General features: G+C 40.1%; 1 protein-coding gene across 2 annotated transcripts in view; it reads left to right on the top strand.

Annotated features, from left to right (window-relative positions):
* GUCY1A1 (guanylate cyclase 1 soluble subunit alpha 1) overlaps positions 1-16956 on the top strand; it is a 39771-nt gene that overhangs the window by 11477 nt on the left and 11338 nt on the right. For both annotated transcript variants that reach the window (XM_058657555.1, XM_058657554.1), the window contains exons 2-4: positions 6016-6370; positions 11867-11928; positions 16077-16135. In XM_058657555.1, the coding sequence (XP_058513538.1) occupies positions 6116-6370; positions 11867-11928; positions 16077-16135 (376 nt within the window). In that variant the 5' untranslated portion in view covers positions 6016-6115. The remainder of the gene's footprint in view (positions 1-6015; positions 6371-11866; positions 11929-16076; positions 16136-16956) is intronic.

Raw genomic sequence — 16956 nt, 5'->3', positions numbered from 1 at the left:
CTAAGAGATGAGTTAGGGGAACAGGGAAGATCACTAAAATCTCTTATTCCAGAATCTTCTTTTTCTATAGGACAGTCACCCCTTCCTTTCCGCCACGGCTGACATGATGCTGATATCTCCCCAGGGTTCAGGATGTCCACAGGTGTGACTCTCTGAGTCTGAGAATCTTCCTCGCCTTTGCAGAAACACCTGCATCTCCTATTTTAATTGGACTGGGGATAATGTATACCCTATTTTAATTAGATTCTGTGTGATTTCACAGGTATCCTATAATGAACATGCCAAGCATCATCTTGTCTCTCCCTGCATGATACATTAACCTTTGTGAGTGAACACTGAGAAAAACACATAGATAAAAATGTGTTAGCGCTAGTTGATGTTGAAGCCATCCGCTAGTAGCAGTGTTTAGGGACAAGATTCTTTCTATAATTAGTCCTCATTGTTTTTCTGTGCAACAATTTAGAAACAGAGAATCAGGTACCACAGAATTGCCATTTGGCTTGGTGGTTGTGAGATTGTTTTTAATTTCCCCCTTGAGAACAATATAGACTTGCAGAAAATTGTATGTACTTCAGAAACGAAAGGCTTCCTTAATTATGCAACAATTTTGACTTAATGAAGAGAAAAGAATTTCAAAACACCAGCATCGCTGCCCAATTTTTATATTATATGTTTTATTGAACATATGACATGCAGCTTTTAAGTGAATGAGATAAGATAAAATTAAAATAGATTCTTCCTGCTCTGGATGGGGCTGTAAACTCTATTATTTTGTCATTTCATAGAAGCAATCCTAACTGTTGATTCGGCTACTAGTCTGTGGTATTTCTTTATTTACCTTATATGAATTTCAATGGAAATTGCTGTCTTTGTTGATAAAAGTTTTGACAGCTTGCATTACACAGATCACAGTTAACTCTATACAGTGTTATTGACTTCTTTCAGAAAAAGTCAGCTTCCTATCAGACTTGAGGATTCAAAGTAAACATTCTTGAAAGTGGAAGTGTGTGCAATATAACATGATCTATGTGCTCCTTATAAACCATGTGTGCTATTAAAACCATTCACTAAAAATAAAAGAATTTATTGGAAGGAAATCATTGAACCCTTCAGAGCACCAACACAAAGAGTAACAATTCTAAAACCACGCCAGTTAGTCAAGATGGGTTGAATTCTATAGGACTGTGCAAGGCAGTAACTGTAGACATTGAATGAAGCCTACTGAGTTTTGAAAACCAGAGAAAACTAAAGGGAACTGCAATGACCATGACCAAGACAGGGCAATGGCAGTGAGAGGAGGCAAGCGGAGTGAGGGAGTTGACTATGACTGCAAGTTGATTCTGATGTCATTCTATGTATGAGTGTGCCTGAGTCAATTTGCATTACAGAAGTATATGACATTTACTAAAGATAAAACAAACAAAATGGTGTTTTTTTTTTTAACAGCGGAAAGGAAGTACATTCCTCTTAATTCCTTTCAAATAAATATAATACTTCCAATAAATTCATTTTAGATGACTAAATATATCTAAAGTAATATTTTTGCCATGGGACTGTAATAAGAGTATTAAAAGGGGCTTCAGGAAATTGTTATATATGTTAGAGAAACGAACATATAGAGTGTTTGTCCCATTTCCTCAGCCTGCATGATCCATTCCAAGTGGTTCCGCCTGGCAAGGGACTCATAGTCTTTATATATTTGAATATTGGAAGTGAGTTTGCTACTGATTTTAGAGTTGGTCTCCATTTTGGGAGAGTTACCAATATGGGGTTTTTTTTTTTTAGTCACACAAAGCTAGGTAGGTATGCCCACACTTTTACATGCAGTTGTAGGCTTATAGAGAAGCAGAGCTTCTGATCATGGTATAAATTGGTAGTCAACATTCCATGTCTAGACCTATGAAGAACACAGACATCAGTTTGCAGAAGGAGATCCATCAGGAAAGTTGGAGTGTCCTGATTCCCACAAGGCCTTCTAGAACATGGAAAATCCCAAATCTGGTTGTAGTTAGAATGAAATGGCTGGAGGCATGGGAAATGTATACTGCACTGTTTTGACTACCCTGTGTGGTCTCCAGAGTTTTTCCTTGGCTGTGGTGTTGACAAGTCAGGTCAAAAGAATGTGTCCTTTCTCCTTTTCAGCCTTGAGCCCCTTCAGTAGCCAAGGACTGTGGATTCTGTCTGTGAAATACTTTTGCCTTTGGGCCATGTCTCACTATTCCCAGATTTGTTGTCTGTCCAACTCAGACACAGTTTCCATTCTGTATCTCAGTCTTTTATCAACTCAGCCATTTATAGGAATACATAAAGCTCTTATTTTCTGGACATTAAATAGATAGTGTTTGGAACAGAGTTGTGTTCAGGGGTTTTCAAAACCTGCGAAATCCTAACCTCTGTCTATTGTGAGTCTCATCCTTGTTGCCTTATTGTCCCCAACCCCCACGCTGTAACTGTACTGATGCTGTCTAGTGACTTGAACATGAGGGATGTATCCTGGCCTCCAAGCCTACTATTCTTTGCAGTTCTTGCTTCACTTGACTCTGCTCAGTTGTTTCTCATGGGTCCAGGTATGGAACCTGATGTGTTCTCTTATAACACGGTGTGTTTCCCCTTTTGGTAGCACATGCAATGCTTGGAACTGATTTATTTGTGAAAAGAGGTATTATAGGTTGTACTCAAGCCTACCAACTTTATCATTATCAGGACAATTTACTTTTAAACTCTCTCTTTCTCTTGGTTGGTTTTAAAAACCTGGAACTTTGACTGTGAACGTAAAACATGACCATCACTATGATCGCAGACATTGTGATATCCGGGTCTCCGCTTGGATGTCAGCATCCAACACAGCTCCTTCCTTTTATCATGGAGACTTAGTGCTTGGGTTTGCCACTGCCTCCCCTATTTTTAGTGTTGGTCTTTGATTTTTATTATTATTATTATTACTGACTTATTTGAAAGACGGACACAGTGAGAGGCATTTCAGACTAAGAATCCCACAATAAATGTCCACAAAAGCCACGGCTGGACCAAGTACAAGTCAGAGGCTGGATCTGAACCTGGGTCTCCCACATGGGAGTGGGGGCCCAACTGCCTGAGTCATCATCTACTGCCTCCTAGATGTTGAACTATCAGGAAGTTGGAATGAAAATCAGGGGCTGAGACTCAAACCCAGGCACTACAATATGGGATGTGAACATCCCACTGATGACTTTCCCCCTGCACCTGTCTGGCCACCAAGCACCTGCTCCATTTCTAATTTTCAAATCTACTGCTGTTACAAAAGAGGCATTTTGTCTCAAGAATACCTAAGGAGCATTTTTTTTTTCCAGGTCTGCATGCCCTTATTATGTGTAGTGAACAAGGTGTTCATGTGTAATTAAATCCTGAAGTTTAAATGATGGAGGGTCTCTTTCCATGAACAATAAAATGTCCTAATTAGTAACAGCAGGCCAATAGTTGAGTTCTATTTCTCACCATGGCAAAGTAAATCACTCACCAGTGAAAGGGAGAGATCATTAAATATATTTGGAGGCTATTTAATCATCAACTTCTGGAATTGCAGAAACCTGTCCGAGTTTCTGAGAACATATTATCCAACTCCTTGCTGGGGACTGATTGCCAAATGTATCATTTTAATCTGTTTTTCCCTGACTGCATTTATCATTGCCACTTCCATAATCAGCTGCGTACTTGAACTGATTAAATAACCAAGCAGTTTCTGAAGTCACTTCTAAAGTAACACATGAAAAGTCATCACTTGCTCTGAAATGAAGAGCATATTCTGTATTCCTGGCAGCAAACACAAGACAAACATAGGTTCCCAAGGTATGCATGCTGAGTACATCTTTGAGTGTAAACTCATCAGCCGAACAGGCAAAGAATGCTAATTGGTTTGTTTACACACATGTGATTTCACAAGGCTAAACATTTAACTGATTTTGATGTGAGCACAACCTGGTTCCAGGTACTATTTTTATGTTAATTAAAACAACCCTTGTGAAATTTTCTGGAAATTATGGGACTGTGCAATAGGGGAAAATAAAGAATTTCAAGGGTAGTTGACTGGTCAGTTACAGCTTTGCACAGCCACATTGAATATGTGGATGAGAAAATATTGAGCTGTCTGGGAGGAAGGTATAGGGTGGGGATGTAGGTGTTTGGTCTCAGGGTGGACACTAGCTAAGAAAGACTCATCCAGTGTAAGAATACCCTGGCTCCTGTTCCTAACTTACAGCTTCCTTAGGACAATTTATTGTTCATGGAAGGAGACCCTCCATTATTTAAACTTCAGAGTTTTATTACACATGAACACCTTGTTTAGTTCATATTATAAGGGCATGCAGACCTGAAAAAAAACAACAACACTTCCTTGGTATTCCTGATGCACATCCCGGGAAACTGTGATGAGAGTTTAAGAAAAGGATTACTGCAACACACTTAAGTGACCTGGATGGAGTTCCTGCCTCTCACGTTAAGCTCAAGCCAAAAGCTATTGAGGACCTTGGACAACGAATACATCTGTGTCTGGTCCCTGCTTTCCTCACACACATACACACACACACAAATATTAAATATTTATTTTATTTTTATTACAAAGCCAGATATACAGAGAGGAGAGAGAGAGAGGAAGATCTTCCGTGCATTGATTTATTCCCCAAGTGACTGCAACAGCTGGTGCTGTGCCGATCCAAAGCCAGGAGCCAGAACACCCCCCCCCCCCGCCAGGTTTCCCACATGAGTACAGGGTCCCAAAGCTTTGGGCCGTCCTCGACTGCTTTCCCAGGCCACAAGCAGGGAGCTGGATGGGAAGTGGAGCTGCCGGGATTAGAACCGGTGCCCATATGGGATCCCGGGACGTTCAAGGCGAGGACTTTAGCCGCTAGGCCACTGCGCCAGGCCCATATTCGTTTGTTTTTAAGGTGAAGAGACAGAGAAAAAGATTTTCCATCTACTGGTTTACTCCCCCAGATACCCTCAGAACAGCTGGAACTGAACTAAGTTAAAGCAAGAGACAGGAAGCTAATCAGATGCTTGCATCTGGCTGTCACCTGGTGCCTCCCGAAACGCACATGAACAGGAAGCTGGAATCAGAACGTGGGCCAGGACAATTCGATAAGGGCATCCCACAGGACAAAAGCCAGCCTGGGAGTGTGACGGCTGAGCTGAATTCAGAAGTAGGCAATGCCAATGACAAAATATCAACAATGAATGAGTTGTAAATTGGAGGATTTACAAGCGCAATATTAATAGAAACATGTCAATAAAAACAATATCCAAAAAAAAAAAAATAACAACACACACAGTGGAAAATCTGAAGAAACAGCAATGTTGTGAGTTCATGACCTTCAGTAAGAGAAGCTTTCTTGCTTTAGCCCAGGGTCCTCTGGACTCAGATCCAGAGCTTTTGGTAAACCCCATGAGATATTTAGGGCTCAGGAGTTATTTGAAACATTAGTTTTTCCCCTTATTGATGATACCATTTCAATAAAATTATCTATTCTTTATAGAAATAAAATTTTCTTCTGCAAATAACAATGCTTATTCAGGTTTTTTTTTCCTTCTAAGAGTTTTTCAAATCTGAAAACATGTATTTGGTCACCATTATATGTATTTTATTCCTTTAGGCACTTTGGGACACATTGATTGATATAATTCTGATGTTCCTGAAAGGATAGCATTACCTAGCAGTACTAGCTTAATGGATGTACGTGGTTTTCAGAAAACCATGGTTTTCTACTCTTTTGAAACCAAACTGGGTGAAATGCATTTAAACATAAAAAGCCACAGATTGAGTATAAAAAGCAAGTGTATTAAAAAGCAAGTGTGTTACTGGTATGCTGAAATGTGCAGATGGTGAAGACTGGAGATTTCGTTTCCTTTATAATTGGCAGTTCCACCAGAACTTTTTTGTTGTTGTTGTTTGTTTGTTTTACTTGGAAAATAGTGCCTGTGCTTGGCTGGTTTGCCTGTCTTCTGTTTGTCTATAAAAACACCCCTCTTTCTACTCTTTTGCAGAGGTCCCACAATCACAGGTGTCCTTGAGTTGAAAGTGGCTCTGACAGTGTGTATGTAAGAACTCTGCTCCCTGGGAGATCCGGTGAAGGCCACCAGCACCATGTTCTGCACCAAGCTCAAGGACCTCAAGATCACCGGCGAGTGCCCTTTCTCCTTACTGGCACCTGGTCAGGTGCCCAAAGAGCCAGCCAACGAGGGGGCAGGAAGCTCGGAGAGCTGCAAAGCCACTGTGCCCGTCTGTCAGAACATTCCTGAGAAGCATGCTCAAGGAGGCCTTCCCCAGAGAAAGACCAGTCGCAGCCGAGTCTACCTTCACACCTTGGCAGAGAGCATTTGTAAACTCATCTTCCCCGAGGTGAGAGCTTTCCTTACTGGGATACAAATGCCATTTTGAAATTGTGAGAAGTTGGTGTTGTAAGCAAAAACTCAGACATATGCTTTTATTCTTCCATCCCAGGCTTTCACACATGTAGAATATTCCCTTGAAATCCTCCCAAAAAAACTTCTTTGAAGACAGTTTCTTCTGCATGCATTTATTTTTAAAATGTGTAATGTCTCGAATTCCTTTTGGAAGGAGCTTCTACTGTCACAGCTGCTTAGTCCCTCAGAGCTTCTTTGTCCTCTGTGACACAGGAACAGGAACGGTGTGGCCCTGGAACAGTGTGACAAGGCAACAGGAGCAGTGCTGTTTTCTAAAGTTGCAGTGATGATTAAGCCAAGTCATCTGCAGCTCGTGCCATGCTCAGTAGCTGCTATCTGTTACTTTAAAAATAAATTCCTGAGACCAGCATTGGGGCATAGTGAGCTAATCTGCCGTGTGACACCACCTCTCATATCAGGGAGCTGTTTTCATTCCACCTCTCTGCTGATACACTGGAAAGACCACGGAAGATGACCAGTGTTGGTATCCCAAACACCAGTGGGAGACTAACTGGAGTGGAGGTCCAGGCTCCTGGCTTTGGGCTAGCCTCTCCCCAGCTGTTGTGATCATTTGGGAAGTAAGCCAGCAGACAATGTCTCCTCTCTCTCTCTCTCCCTTTCTTTCTCACTCTCTCACTCTCTGTATGTATGTGTATGTGTCTCCCTCTCTCTGTGTCACCCTGTCTTTTACATAAATAAAGCTTTAAAAAATAAAATTAAATTGGTTGAAGAACAATGCATGTCTCACTTTTTCCCTTCTGATCTCAAACACCATCCTATGTGGTCCACCAATTTATGGAAGATAAAATTTCCATAATGCTAATGAGTCAGGTTCTCTGTGCTCTTGACCTGGTCTCATGGGTCTGAGTCATGAGCCTGTGGTTGCCATTGTCTAGCTAGAGGGTGATGGTGGACAAGCTGGGTAGCTTCCATGTTTTTCCAGAAGCCTATGATTACCATTTTAACTTTGTTATTTTGCTTTATAAATTTTGGATTCCTACAATAGACATAATGCCCATGTTGGAATCTCTTATTAAAATATTCTGGTTCACTTGAAGGTGTTCCAGTAGGCTTCTCTCTCTCTCTCTCTCTCTCTCTCTCTCTCTTTCTACATTCTTCTCTTTTTCATCTCTCTTGTTTTCATTCTCTCTTTTTACATTCTGTCTTCTCTTCTCTTCTGACTTGATAATACAAATCTGTCTTAGTTTTACCTGATTTTTGTACATGCTCAAGTATGTTGTTGAATATCTCTATAGTTCTCTGAAAAATTTTTCAGTTTAATTGCTGCATTCTTGCACTGTAAGATTTTATTATATTTGATGAAATTCTCATTTTATTCATTTGCAATTTTCAAGATTTAAGTTGTCTGTTGCGTCGCCTTATAGCTCACGGTGCTTATTGATAGTTGTAATTACTTGTCAATCAGTCCTCAGCTCTCTGTTTCTTTAGGACTGATTAATGGAACTCTGTTCTGTTCTTTTGGTGGTGTCACAATTCTCTGGTTCTTCATGTGTGTCACAGCTGTGGCGTCTACACAGCTGAAGAAGATACCAACATTTCCAGTCTCATAGACTGGTTTGACCAAGGAACTATCCTCACCAGTTAGTCCAGTTAAAAATTCTAGGAGTCTCTCAGACCTTTAATATTGATAGCGTGCCCTATCCTCTCCGTCTCTGCTGGGGGAGAAGTTACAGGATTATGTTTCCTTCCCCAAATCTACTGGTGACAGGCAGACCATTGTAAATTGCCCTGTCTTTGTCCTCCGGGGAATGTCCTGAAAAGCCAGAAGGAAGTACCAAAATTAAGCTATATCTTACTTTATTTACATCAAGCTGTATTGTTTGTTTGTGAACTCATGGACAAATCTTCAAGGCTTGACCACAGTGTCATATAGCCAGGAAGAAAAGGCTGTGGAAAATCTAAAAAGCAGAAACATATGTTTGACATTAATTACCGGGGCTCCTTTCCAACTGAGGCCATCTCTGCTATGATAGTAAATGTCCCGGAGTTGAATATGTGTGAATACTGTAGCAGTTCATCTAGATGACTTCATTCATTGTTCAAACATTTGCCTGTGTTTGAATAACACCCTCTCCCTGATCCCTGATTCTTTTTTATGTTGACAGATCAAATATGTAGCCTACTGTTTAGTTTCAGGGTTGTCCATAATTCAAAGAAAGAGTTTCAAAATAGTGTTTGTGGCATCATTGGTATGCTTTTAGGTACGCTTTTAGGGTCATGGCAAGTATTCAAATTCCTAGCAAGTCATCATAGAAAATGTCATTCCAGGACAATGGGATACTTAAGTATTAAGAGGTCTTATTGATCACTGAATACAGAGTTTTTAGTTTCTGTGCAAAGAAACTGAGGCACATAAACTTACATCATTTGTTTCAAATAGAAGTATAACTAAAGTTATGGAAAACTTTGTGCATCTCACTCATTGCTGATTTTGCTGGTAATAATTGCTTGCCTTCTGTGGCTGTTGCTCCTGATAATCCTATGGGCTTCTCAGGCAGAGTGTTTTTTTTTTTAAGAAGCTTGCATTCAGCTGTTATCCACTCCTGTGGCAAATAAGAATCTGTTTATGGAAAGAAATTAGTTAAAGTGATTATGCATAGGTAAATAACACTTCCGCAAATCAAAGACCAGATGAGACTCTGAGGATCTGAAGAGAATCATCAAAACCCCAAATGTGTTCCAAACTATTGGATTGCTGAGAGAAAAAAGGACATGATATATTTGTTGATATTTCACTGGTCTGAGAAATATTAAGATTACATAAAGTTCAGAATCAGCTGAAGTATTTACTTGTCCCTAGGCCATACCAATGAAATTCTGTCCATCAAAATCCGGAGGATACAGAGCAATGTTGATTCAAATAACAGTTAGTCCCTAAGTGTTCTTATAAGTGCGTAGAAGACAAATATATCTTAGAACAGTAAACACATATCTGTCCTTCATTCATCAGGGCAAAGGCCATTGTTCAGCATTCAAATTTAAGAGCGGCATTTCATTTACCTTTAGGAACTGTGACTCACAGATTCTACTTAAGGTCTAAGGATTATAGGTATATTGGATCTCACTCCTCCAAACTCCACATGAAAGCTTTTCCAAATAGTTCAAAATGTTTGAGTGCTGAACAACAAATGCAGGACATAGCATTATTTGTTAGTGTTTATCTCCTCAGTCCATCAAAGTCTTTGGTTAGCAATTCCATGAACAGAGGTATCATTTAAATCACTTTATTGTAAGGAATTCATTTGTATGAACCTAAGACAGTAACATCTCTCTACTTAGCTCTATCATTTCTGTGATAAATTTTATAGGCTCAGCCTTTAAGATACTGCATTGGCAACAGAAAAAATACTATTTATTTATCATATATTTATTCATGATAATCCATGTGAACGGAGTATCTTCAGAGTGTGGGTACAAGCCTAGAGTTCTGGACACAGGAGAGCACTTCACAAACTTTGTGAAAAATGTATGGCTATAAAGAAATATGCATCCAGTTCAAAATTGCTTGCACCAAAATGATGTACCATTTGTAAATGTCTATTTGTTTGAAAGTCAGAGTGATCATGTGGGGATGTGGGGGGAAGAAGGCTAAGGGGGATCTTCTTTGCACTGAATTCCTTTCCAAATGGCTGCAGCATCTGGAGCTGCACTAGGCGAAGGTCAGCCTGCCGGAGCTCCATCCAGATCTCCCGCATGTGTGCAAGGGCTCAAGCACTTGGGCCATTTCCTGCTGCTGTCCCGGGTGCCTTAGCAGCGACCCTAACAGGCACAGGCACTGCAGCTCCTTATCACAGTGTCACAGGGGCCAAGTTGGCTCACTGTTGCTGCAGTGCTGGCCTTCCATTTAGTTTGTTGCTTCCCACATATATATGTTTCAGTGGTTGATATAGCTTGCAGATCTTCCTGGTTCCATGGATGTATGTACCCACTGATACTCAAAGACTGGTAATACTAGAATGATCAGTCGCTGAGCAGAAGGCTATTGAGAAATTCAAACTTTGCAAGCATGCTGACTGATCCATCTCATTGACAGTCTTATCAAAATAGCGTTATCTTTAATTCTTTTCTTGACGGTAAATGAGACTCTTTTTACGTCTCCACATGTCCCTCGTCTGTCAGTCTTCCTACTTGCCCTCACATAACCCTCTAAGGCCTATTCAAACTGTGCCATGAACTGTCTCCTGCCAGCCTTTCCTTCACCCCTGGCCATGAATCTTTCCTTTCTGTACCTGGAAGACTCAGAAAAAGTGTTTCACTTTTAAAATGATCATTCATTTATCTTCAGCAACCAAGTGTTCTTTTGAAAACTGTACATTTCTTTATTGAGCTTTATGCTTCGTTAAAACTGCAAATCCATTTTTTAACTCATTGCTTTGAAAGTGAATCTTGATCTGTTTTTCTTCATTCCATTGTATCACTTGGCTAGTGGGAACTCTCAGAGATACAAATGTTCTCCAGGAAAAAGCAGTTTCTCAACTTGGAAGTCAGAAAAAATTTCAATTCCCTAGTTAGGGGACAATGAAATAAATGTTCATCTACTTATCCAGAAATACACCTAATTATTTTTATGAAATGCAAAATAAATTGACAGCACTAGTTAACAATGCTGTTTCCCATATATCAGTGAGTAAGAGACAAAACTCTAGAGGAAGATCAATAAGAGGCCAGCCGAGTTTAGGAAATATGCAATCTGACATACATACAAATAAACAGTTTTTGCAAAACAAGAAACTAAAACCCTGAAAAGAATAAAACACAAGTATTTGGTGAAAATCGCTAGTTAAAATACAAGCTGAGGTAAACAAAAAACTCATTTCAAATAAATGATCAGCAGTCTTCGATGCTAAACTGGATTTAAGAGATTAAAAGGAGTGAGTGGGAAAGAGACAGCAAGGTGTGAACTCTAATGAGGAGTGTGAGGTGAAACGCGGGGAGTCACTGGGCTGGGTGCCGCATGCAGAGTATGTATCAGACATTCTTGCCACACTCTTGCCTTGTCCTGAGGTGGGGGATTCACGGGTCATCCACAGGGATCTCCTGACCTGGACAAAGTGATGACCAAGGAAGCCTTCATCATGGGAGCGCTGCTGTAACCAGCCTAAACTCCATGGTTTGGATTCTGATACAGTTTGACCAAATGTTGAGGCTGTCCGTGAGATGGCTCTGCAGTCAAGATCTATGGCCACCATACACAACCCAGCACATTCCTCTGACCCTATTGCTGCCTCCGCCATTTGAAAAAACAAAATGAAAACAAATAAACAGAAAGTCTGTTTCAGTTTCAAAATTTAAATTTACTCCCCTCACTCTTCAAGTAATAATGTGTCCTTCAAGATGACTTTTGAAAATGCAGAGTTTTCAATAATTACCACTTAGGGACATGCTTAAAATATGTCTTTTCACTTTTCAGTTTGAACGATTGAACCTTGCCCTCCAGCGAACATTGGCAAAGCATAAAATAAAAGAGATCAGGTAAGTCAAACCACTTGGGACGTACCCCCTAGCAGAATTATGAACTCTGTTAATAGCAGCCAAGACTCACTGACCTATCAACGTTTATGGATGCATTATAGGGAGAAAAAAAAAAGACCAGGACACTGCTCTATGGGTTTTAACTGCTGCTAATTTTAAAGTAAGTGTGTTTAGTTTATACACTTTAATGGATGACTAAACTTCACTTTCCCGATGTTTAGGAGTTTATAGCTGTATAGAAAAAGGCAGAGCTGAAATCCAAACCACAATTTTTCAGAGCCTGTGTTTTCACTATATCACCGTATATAGGTCTATCTTGAACAGGGTATCATCTTCTTTCCATAGAAACAGAGAATTTGAAAAATATTTGCCAACAGATAAGGCATGGATTTCCTGTCAAACCAGAAGAGACTCCATGTCTGAGTAATACCCAGGGGCCCAGGGGCAAAGCTTCTCTCCCTACCCAGTACACACCTCTCACTAGTATGCTAAGCCACAGACAACTCCATCAGGAGCAGGTGCATGCTATGGCGGACAGGACACTTCTGGGCATGTGACATCAGCTGGTTACTCTCATCACCGATTGGATTGTGTCTGTGCGTATCAGCCCTGTTTGTTCTTGCTTTTCTTATACTCCAGCTTTGCGATTTTTCTGGAGATAATTTTGAGGAGGTTCTATAACATGATATTTTAAAATATTTAATTACAAGGTTTTTTTCCCCCCAAAATAATTTGACATCCTCACAAACTGGTAAATAACTTGATGTTTCTCTGTGAGTTGTTTTGAAAACTAATTCAGGTTGGCATTGGAGCTCAGTAGGTTAAGCTGAGCACTGGTTTCAGTCCTGTCCATTCTACTCTGAGCCGCTTTCCTGTGAACGTGCTTTGGAAAGTAGCAGAAAATGGCGAAAATTTGTGCATCAATTCCGCCCACGTGGGAGACCCAGACTGAGTGATGGTGCCCTGGATAAGATCCCAGACTAGCTGTAGCTATTGTCGGCATGAACCAGCACAATAAAGCGTGCTTTTCATTCCTTCTCTCTTTCTTCTTCTCTCTGTCACTGTACTTTTTAAATAAATTATTCCAGAATCAGAGAGACAAAAAGGGAGATACTATTTGCTGCCTCATGTTCTGAATATATGCAACAGCTAGGGCACAGGCTCAAGCCATTGTCGGGGGGAAGATCAATCCAAGATTCCCATACAGGTGTCAGGGACTCAACTATTTCAGCCTGCATCTGTTGCCGCCCATGGTATGCCAGAAGCCTAAACTGGGAACCAGAGCTAGCAGCTGAACTCTGGCTGTGGTAATAGGAAGAATTTGTTTGTTTGTTTGTTTGTTTTTTGATGGTTTGCTTGTTTGAAGAGCAAAATAATACAGACAGGAAAACAGGGCTTTTCCTCCTGCTGGTTCACTCCCAACATACCCACAACAGCCAAGCTGAAGGTGGAAACAAGGAATTGCATCTGGTCTCCTGCATCCGTGCTAGTGGCCTAAGGACCTGGACAAACTTTTGTTCTTTCCCAGGCGTGTTAGGAACGAGCTGAACAGGAAATGGAACAGTGGGGATTGGAACTGTTGTGCATATGAGATGCCAGCCTTCTGGGCAGTGGCTTAACGCAACGTGCCACAATGCTAGCCCTAATGTGGAATTCCTAACAATGTCTTTTATACGAGGTGAATTGCTCACCCTCAGCTCTGTTTGTCAGTTTGTGAATCTCAAGAATTATTTAATTTTCAGATAATACCTAGGAGAAGTCTTGAAAACGTTCAGGAGTAAACTTCTCTTTTAATGCCATTTGTCTGCAGGCTTTTGGAAATCTCTTCACATTTGTAGAACTAAACCTTCATGTTTCAAGACTAACATGACTAGCCGGGATGTTTCATACATTCATTCATTCATCTGTCTCTTTCGAGCAGATGAGTATCTCTGGATTATGCGTGCTTACGTTTTCCTGGGGGAGTCACCCAGACTCCAGCGACAGGCGCAAGACCGAGCCAAGAAGGGGTCACAGACTGTCCAGAAGGAGAGAGTGCGAATCTGTGTGCTTGGCAGAATCTTTGTTTACATGAGTGATGAGGAAAGCGTTCCAGAATGCCTCTGACCTTAATTCTTAGGCAGGCTGATAAGATAGCCACGAGTCATCCTCGCTGTGTGCTACTGAGACTGTCTCCGCAAGTCCTTGGCAGCCAGTTCACTCAAAATGAATTCCCAGGGTTTTGTAACCAAAATATCCCTACAGAATGTATTTCCAGCAGGGTAGTTCTTACAAAAAAAAAAAAAAAAAAAAAAAAAGACATAAATCTCAAAGCTTAAATAGCAATCATCTTATTTGTCAATCTCCAAAAATATGCCATTTCCTGATTTATTAGAGGAAAAAGATTAATTGTGTGGTTGAACAGTGTAGGTGATAATTACCCAGTGGTTGAAACGAGCTTCCCGTCCAGTAAACTGCCTGCTGCTGCTGCTGCTGCATTCTGGATTGCGCCTCCTGTCTTGGCTCTTTTTCGTTCTTGGGTACGGTTTGTTTTTCTCCCACTGTCTGTGAGTCAGCTGCCATTTCTTCTGTTCTCCTTTCGCCAATGACTGCGCTGCTGCCTAATGTCTTCTCTGACCTGACAAGCAAGCAGTCTATCAAAAAAACAAACTGCCTTTGAATGAAGGAATTGAGTCGCTTCTCTTCTGGTTCTTTTTTTTTTTTCACATGCATGATGGTATCACTCGGATTGGTTGCCCAGAAAGCTTTGTTTAGTTTTTTTCCTCTCTCTCTCTTTTTTGTCTTGTGTATTCTGATCATATCAGGCTTGTGCAATCACAGTGAGTGAGTGAGAGAGAGAAGTCACATGCATGTGTTGTTTGAGGGTGGAGTTAAGCTGTGTGATGCTTGAACTGGCTAAGCATGGCTCACATCTCCTTTCACGAATCCTGGAGAATGGCAAGGTGACAGTGAGTGCCCTGAATAGATTTGTTCTCCCTCTAGGAAGAAATAGAACTAATTTAAATGAGAAAAGAAGACTGATTAATATAGAAAAATGTATTCATCCAGGGATTTTTAAAAATCTCTAAATCAAAACTGATTCTTACATAGTGTTCTTCAACAAATGTAGGTAAGACAATATTTCTTCTGAATATTTCTTCTCTACTGCTTCTAAAACTTCTTATGCTCCACACTTTATCGAAATCTGTTTAAAATTTCATTTGTATATGTTTTTATCAATTTGGCTTCTCCAAAGGCAAATTGAATCACACATAGGGATGTCCTTCAGTATACTTGAATGAGTTGGTATATTTATTCTCAATCATTGTCAGAAATCATCAGAAAAACAATTTGCTAAATTTGAGTCAACAAATTGTTCAATTGAAAATACCGAAATTCAAAACACTTGCTGATGATTTATCGACTTCTATGTTGAAGGAATGAATGTAGCAGTTGGTTAAACAAAAGATTTCTTTTGTTTCTACTTTTAATGCAAAACAAAAGATAAATGTTTAGGGTAATTATGTCTGAGAGATAATCATGTAAAAGATTATTGCTAAAGGTTCATGAGAAAAAATGAAATAGAAAGTTATTTTTTTCTTGGTGCCAAAATCCTTGAAATCCATGCTTGGTTGGTTCATAATGCACATTTTCCATGAGCTATTTGAATATGTCATGTGTATAAATTGTTTGGTGCCAAAACAAATCTCTCTGTTAAGTCTTTTTTTCGTGAAACTTGTGAAGTTCCATCATAAAACCTTAAGCTCAAAAACGAAGACTTCCATTTGCTTTAGGAAGTGGTATTTAATTAATCTTTGTTCCTGGAATGATCAGACAACCCTTTGAGCTAATTGATTTCTGCCCTTGTCTTGATCGCTGTAATGCCTATGTCCTTGTTACTACAAGAGCACATTGAAGTTAGTTCTTCCCAGACACCCTCACGGCTGAATCTACTTTATTAATAATGGTGGAACACTGTGTGGTGTGTATTTTGGGGTCTTTCAGCATTGTCTTAGTTTATTTGACACAGGCCTTTTTCTGTAGGCTTGGTAGTCAAGATTTTCCTCGACAGAAAAGGTTATTCCAATGAATTTCTATGACCATTTCTTTGTTATGATCTGAAACGCTCTTCCATCAGTTGGTAACTAAAAATATCCAACTAATTCCAGGAAATCTTCGGAAAGAGACGACTTTGAAAAAATCATTGCTAATCAAGCAACTGCGGCAGGTAATGGAATTGTTTAAAGCTGTGACATGAGCAAGTGTTTCCTATTCCTGTAGAACTAAGATTTTCTTGTTGATGATGAGAATGTAAAGAGGATTGCTTTATCATACACACACACACATTTTATTTGCTGTAAAACATTTCCACTTTTAACGTTACTGTTGAGAAGCAGATAAGTTTAGAGGGAAACAGACTCACCAGCTTTGGTCTTGAACCTAAGTATGCTTTGTTTATGCATAAAAAAATTCTACCCCACATAGTAAAATAAATAATGTTTTTTTCTTTTTCTTTTTTAAAAAAGATTTATTTATTTTTATTGCAAAGTCAGATATATAGAGAGTGGAGGGAAGACAGAGAGAAATATCTTCCATCCCATGATTCACTCCCCAAGTGACCGCAACGGCCAGTGCTGGGCCGATCTGAAGCCGGGATCTTGGAGTCCTTCTGAGTCTCCCATGCGGGTGCAGGGTTTCAAGGCTTTGGGCCGTCCTCGACTGCTTTCCCAGGCCACAAGCAGGGAGCTGGATGGGAAGTGGAGCTGCCGGAATTAGAACTGGCGCCCATAAGGGATCCTGGAGCGTTCAAGCGAGGACTTTAGCCGCTAGGCCACTGCGCTGGGCCCATCTTTTTCTTTTTCTTAATGATTGATGACAATCCTGGGGAAAGAACTTGACAGTGCTCTCATAATAATTAATGCGGGGGAGGGAATAATGAGTGATTTTTGGAATGTCCTGTTCAAAATTTCACTATATGGGTCAAACAGTTACATTTTTTTCAAATTACAACATATTCAGATCCAGGAGACTAATAATACGAATTCTTAG

The sequence above is a fragment of the Ochotona princeps genome, chromosome 32, assembly GCF_030435755.1.
Source record: "Ochotona princeps isolate mOchPri1 chromosome 32, mOchPri1.hap1, whole genome shotgun sequence".
NCBI classification, from domain to species: domain Eukaryota; kingdom Metazoa; phylum Chordata; class Mammalia; order Lagomorpha; family Ochotonidae; genus Ochotona; species Ochotona princeps.
This window is presented reverse-complemented; position numbering and strand designations above follow the sequence as displayed.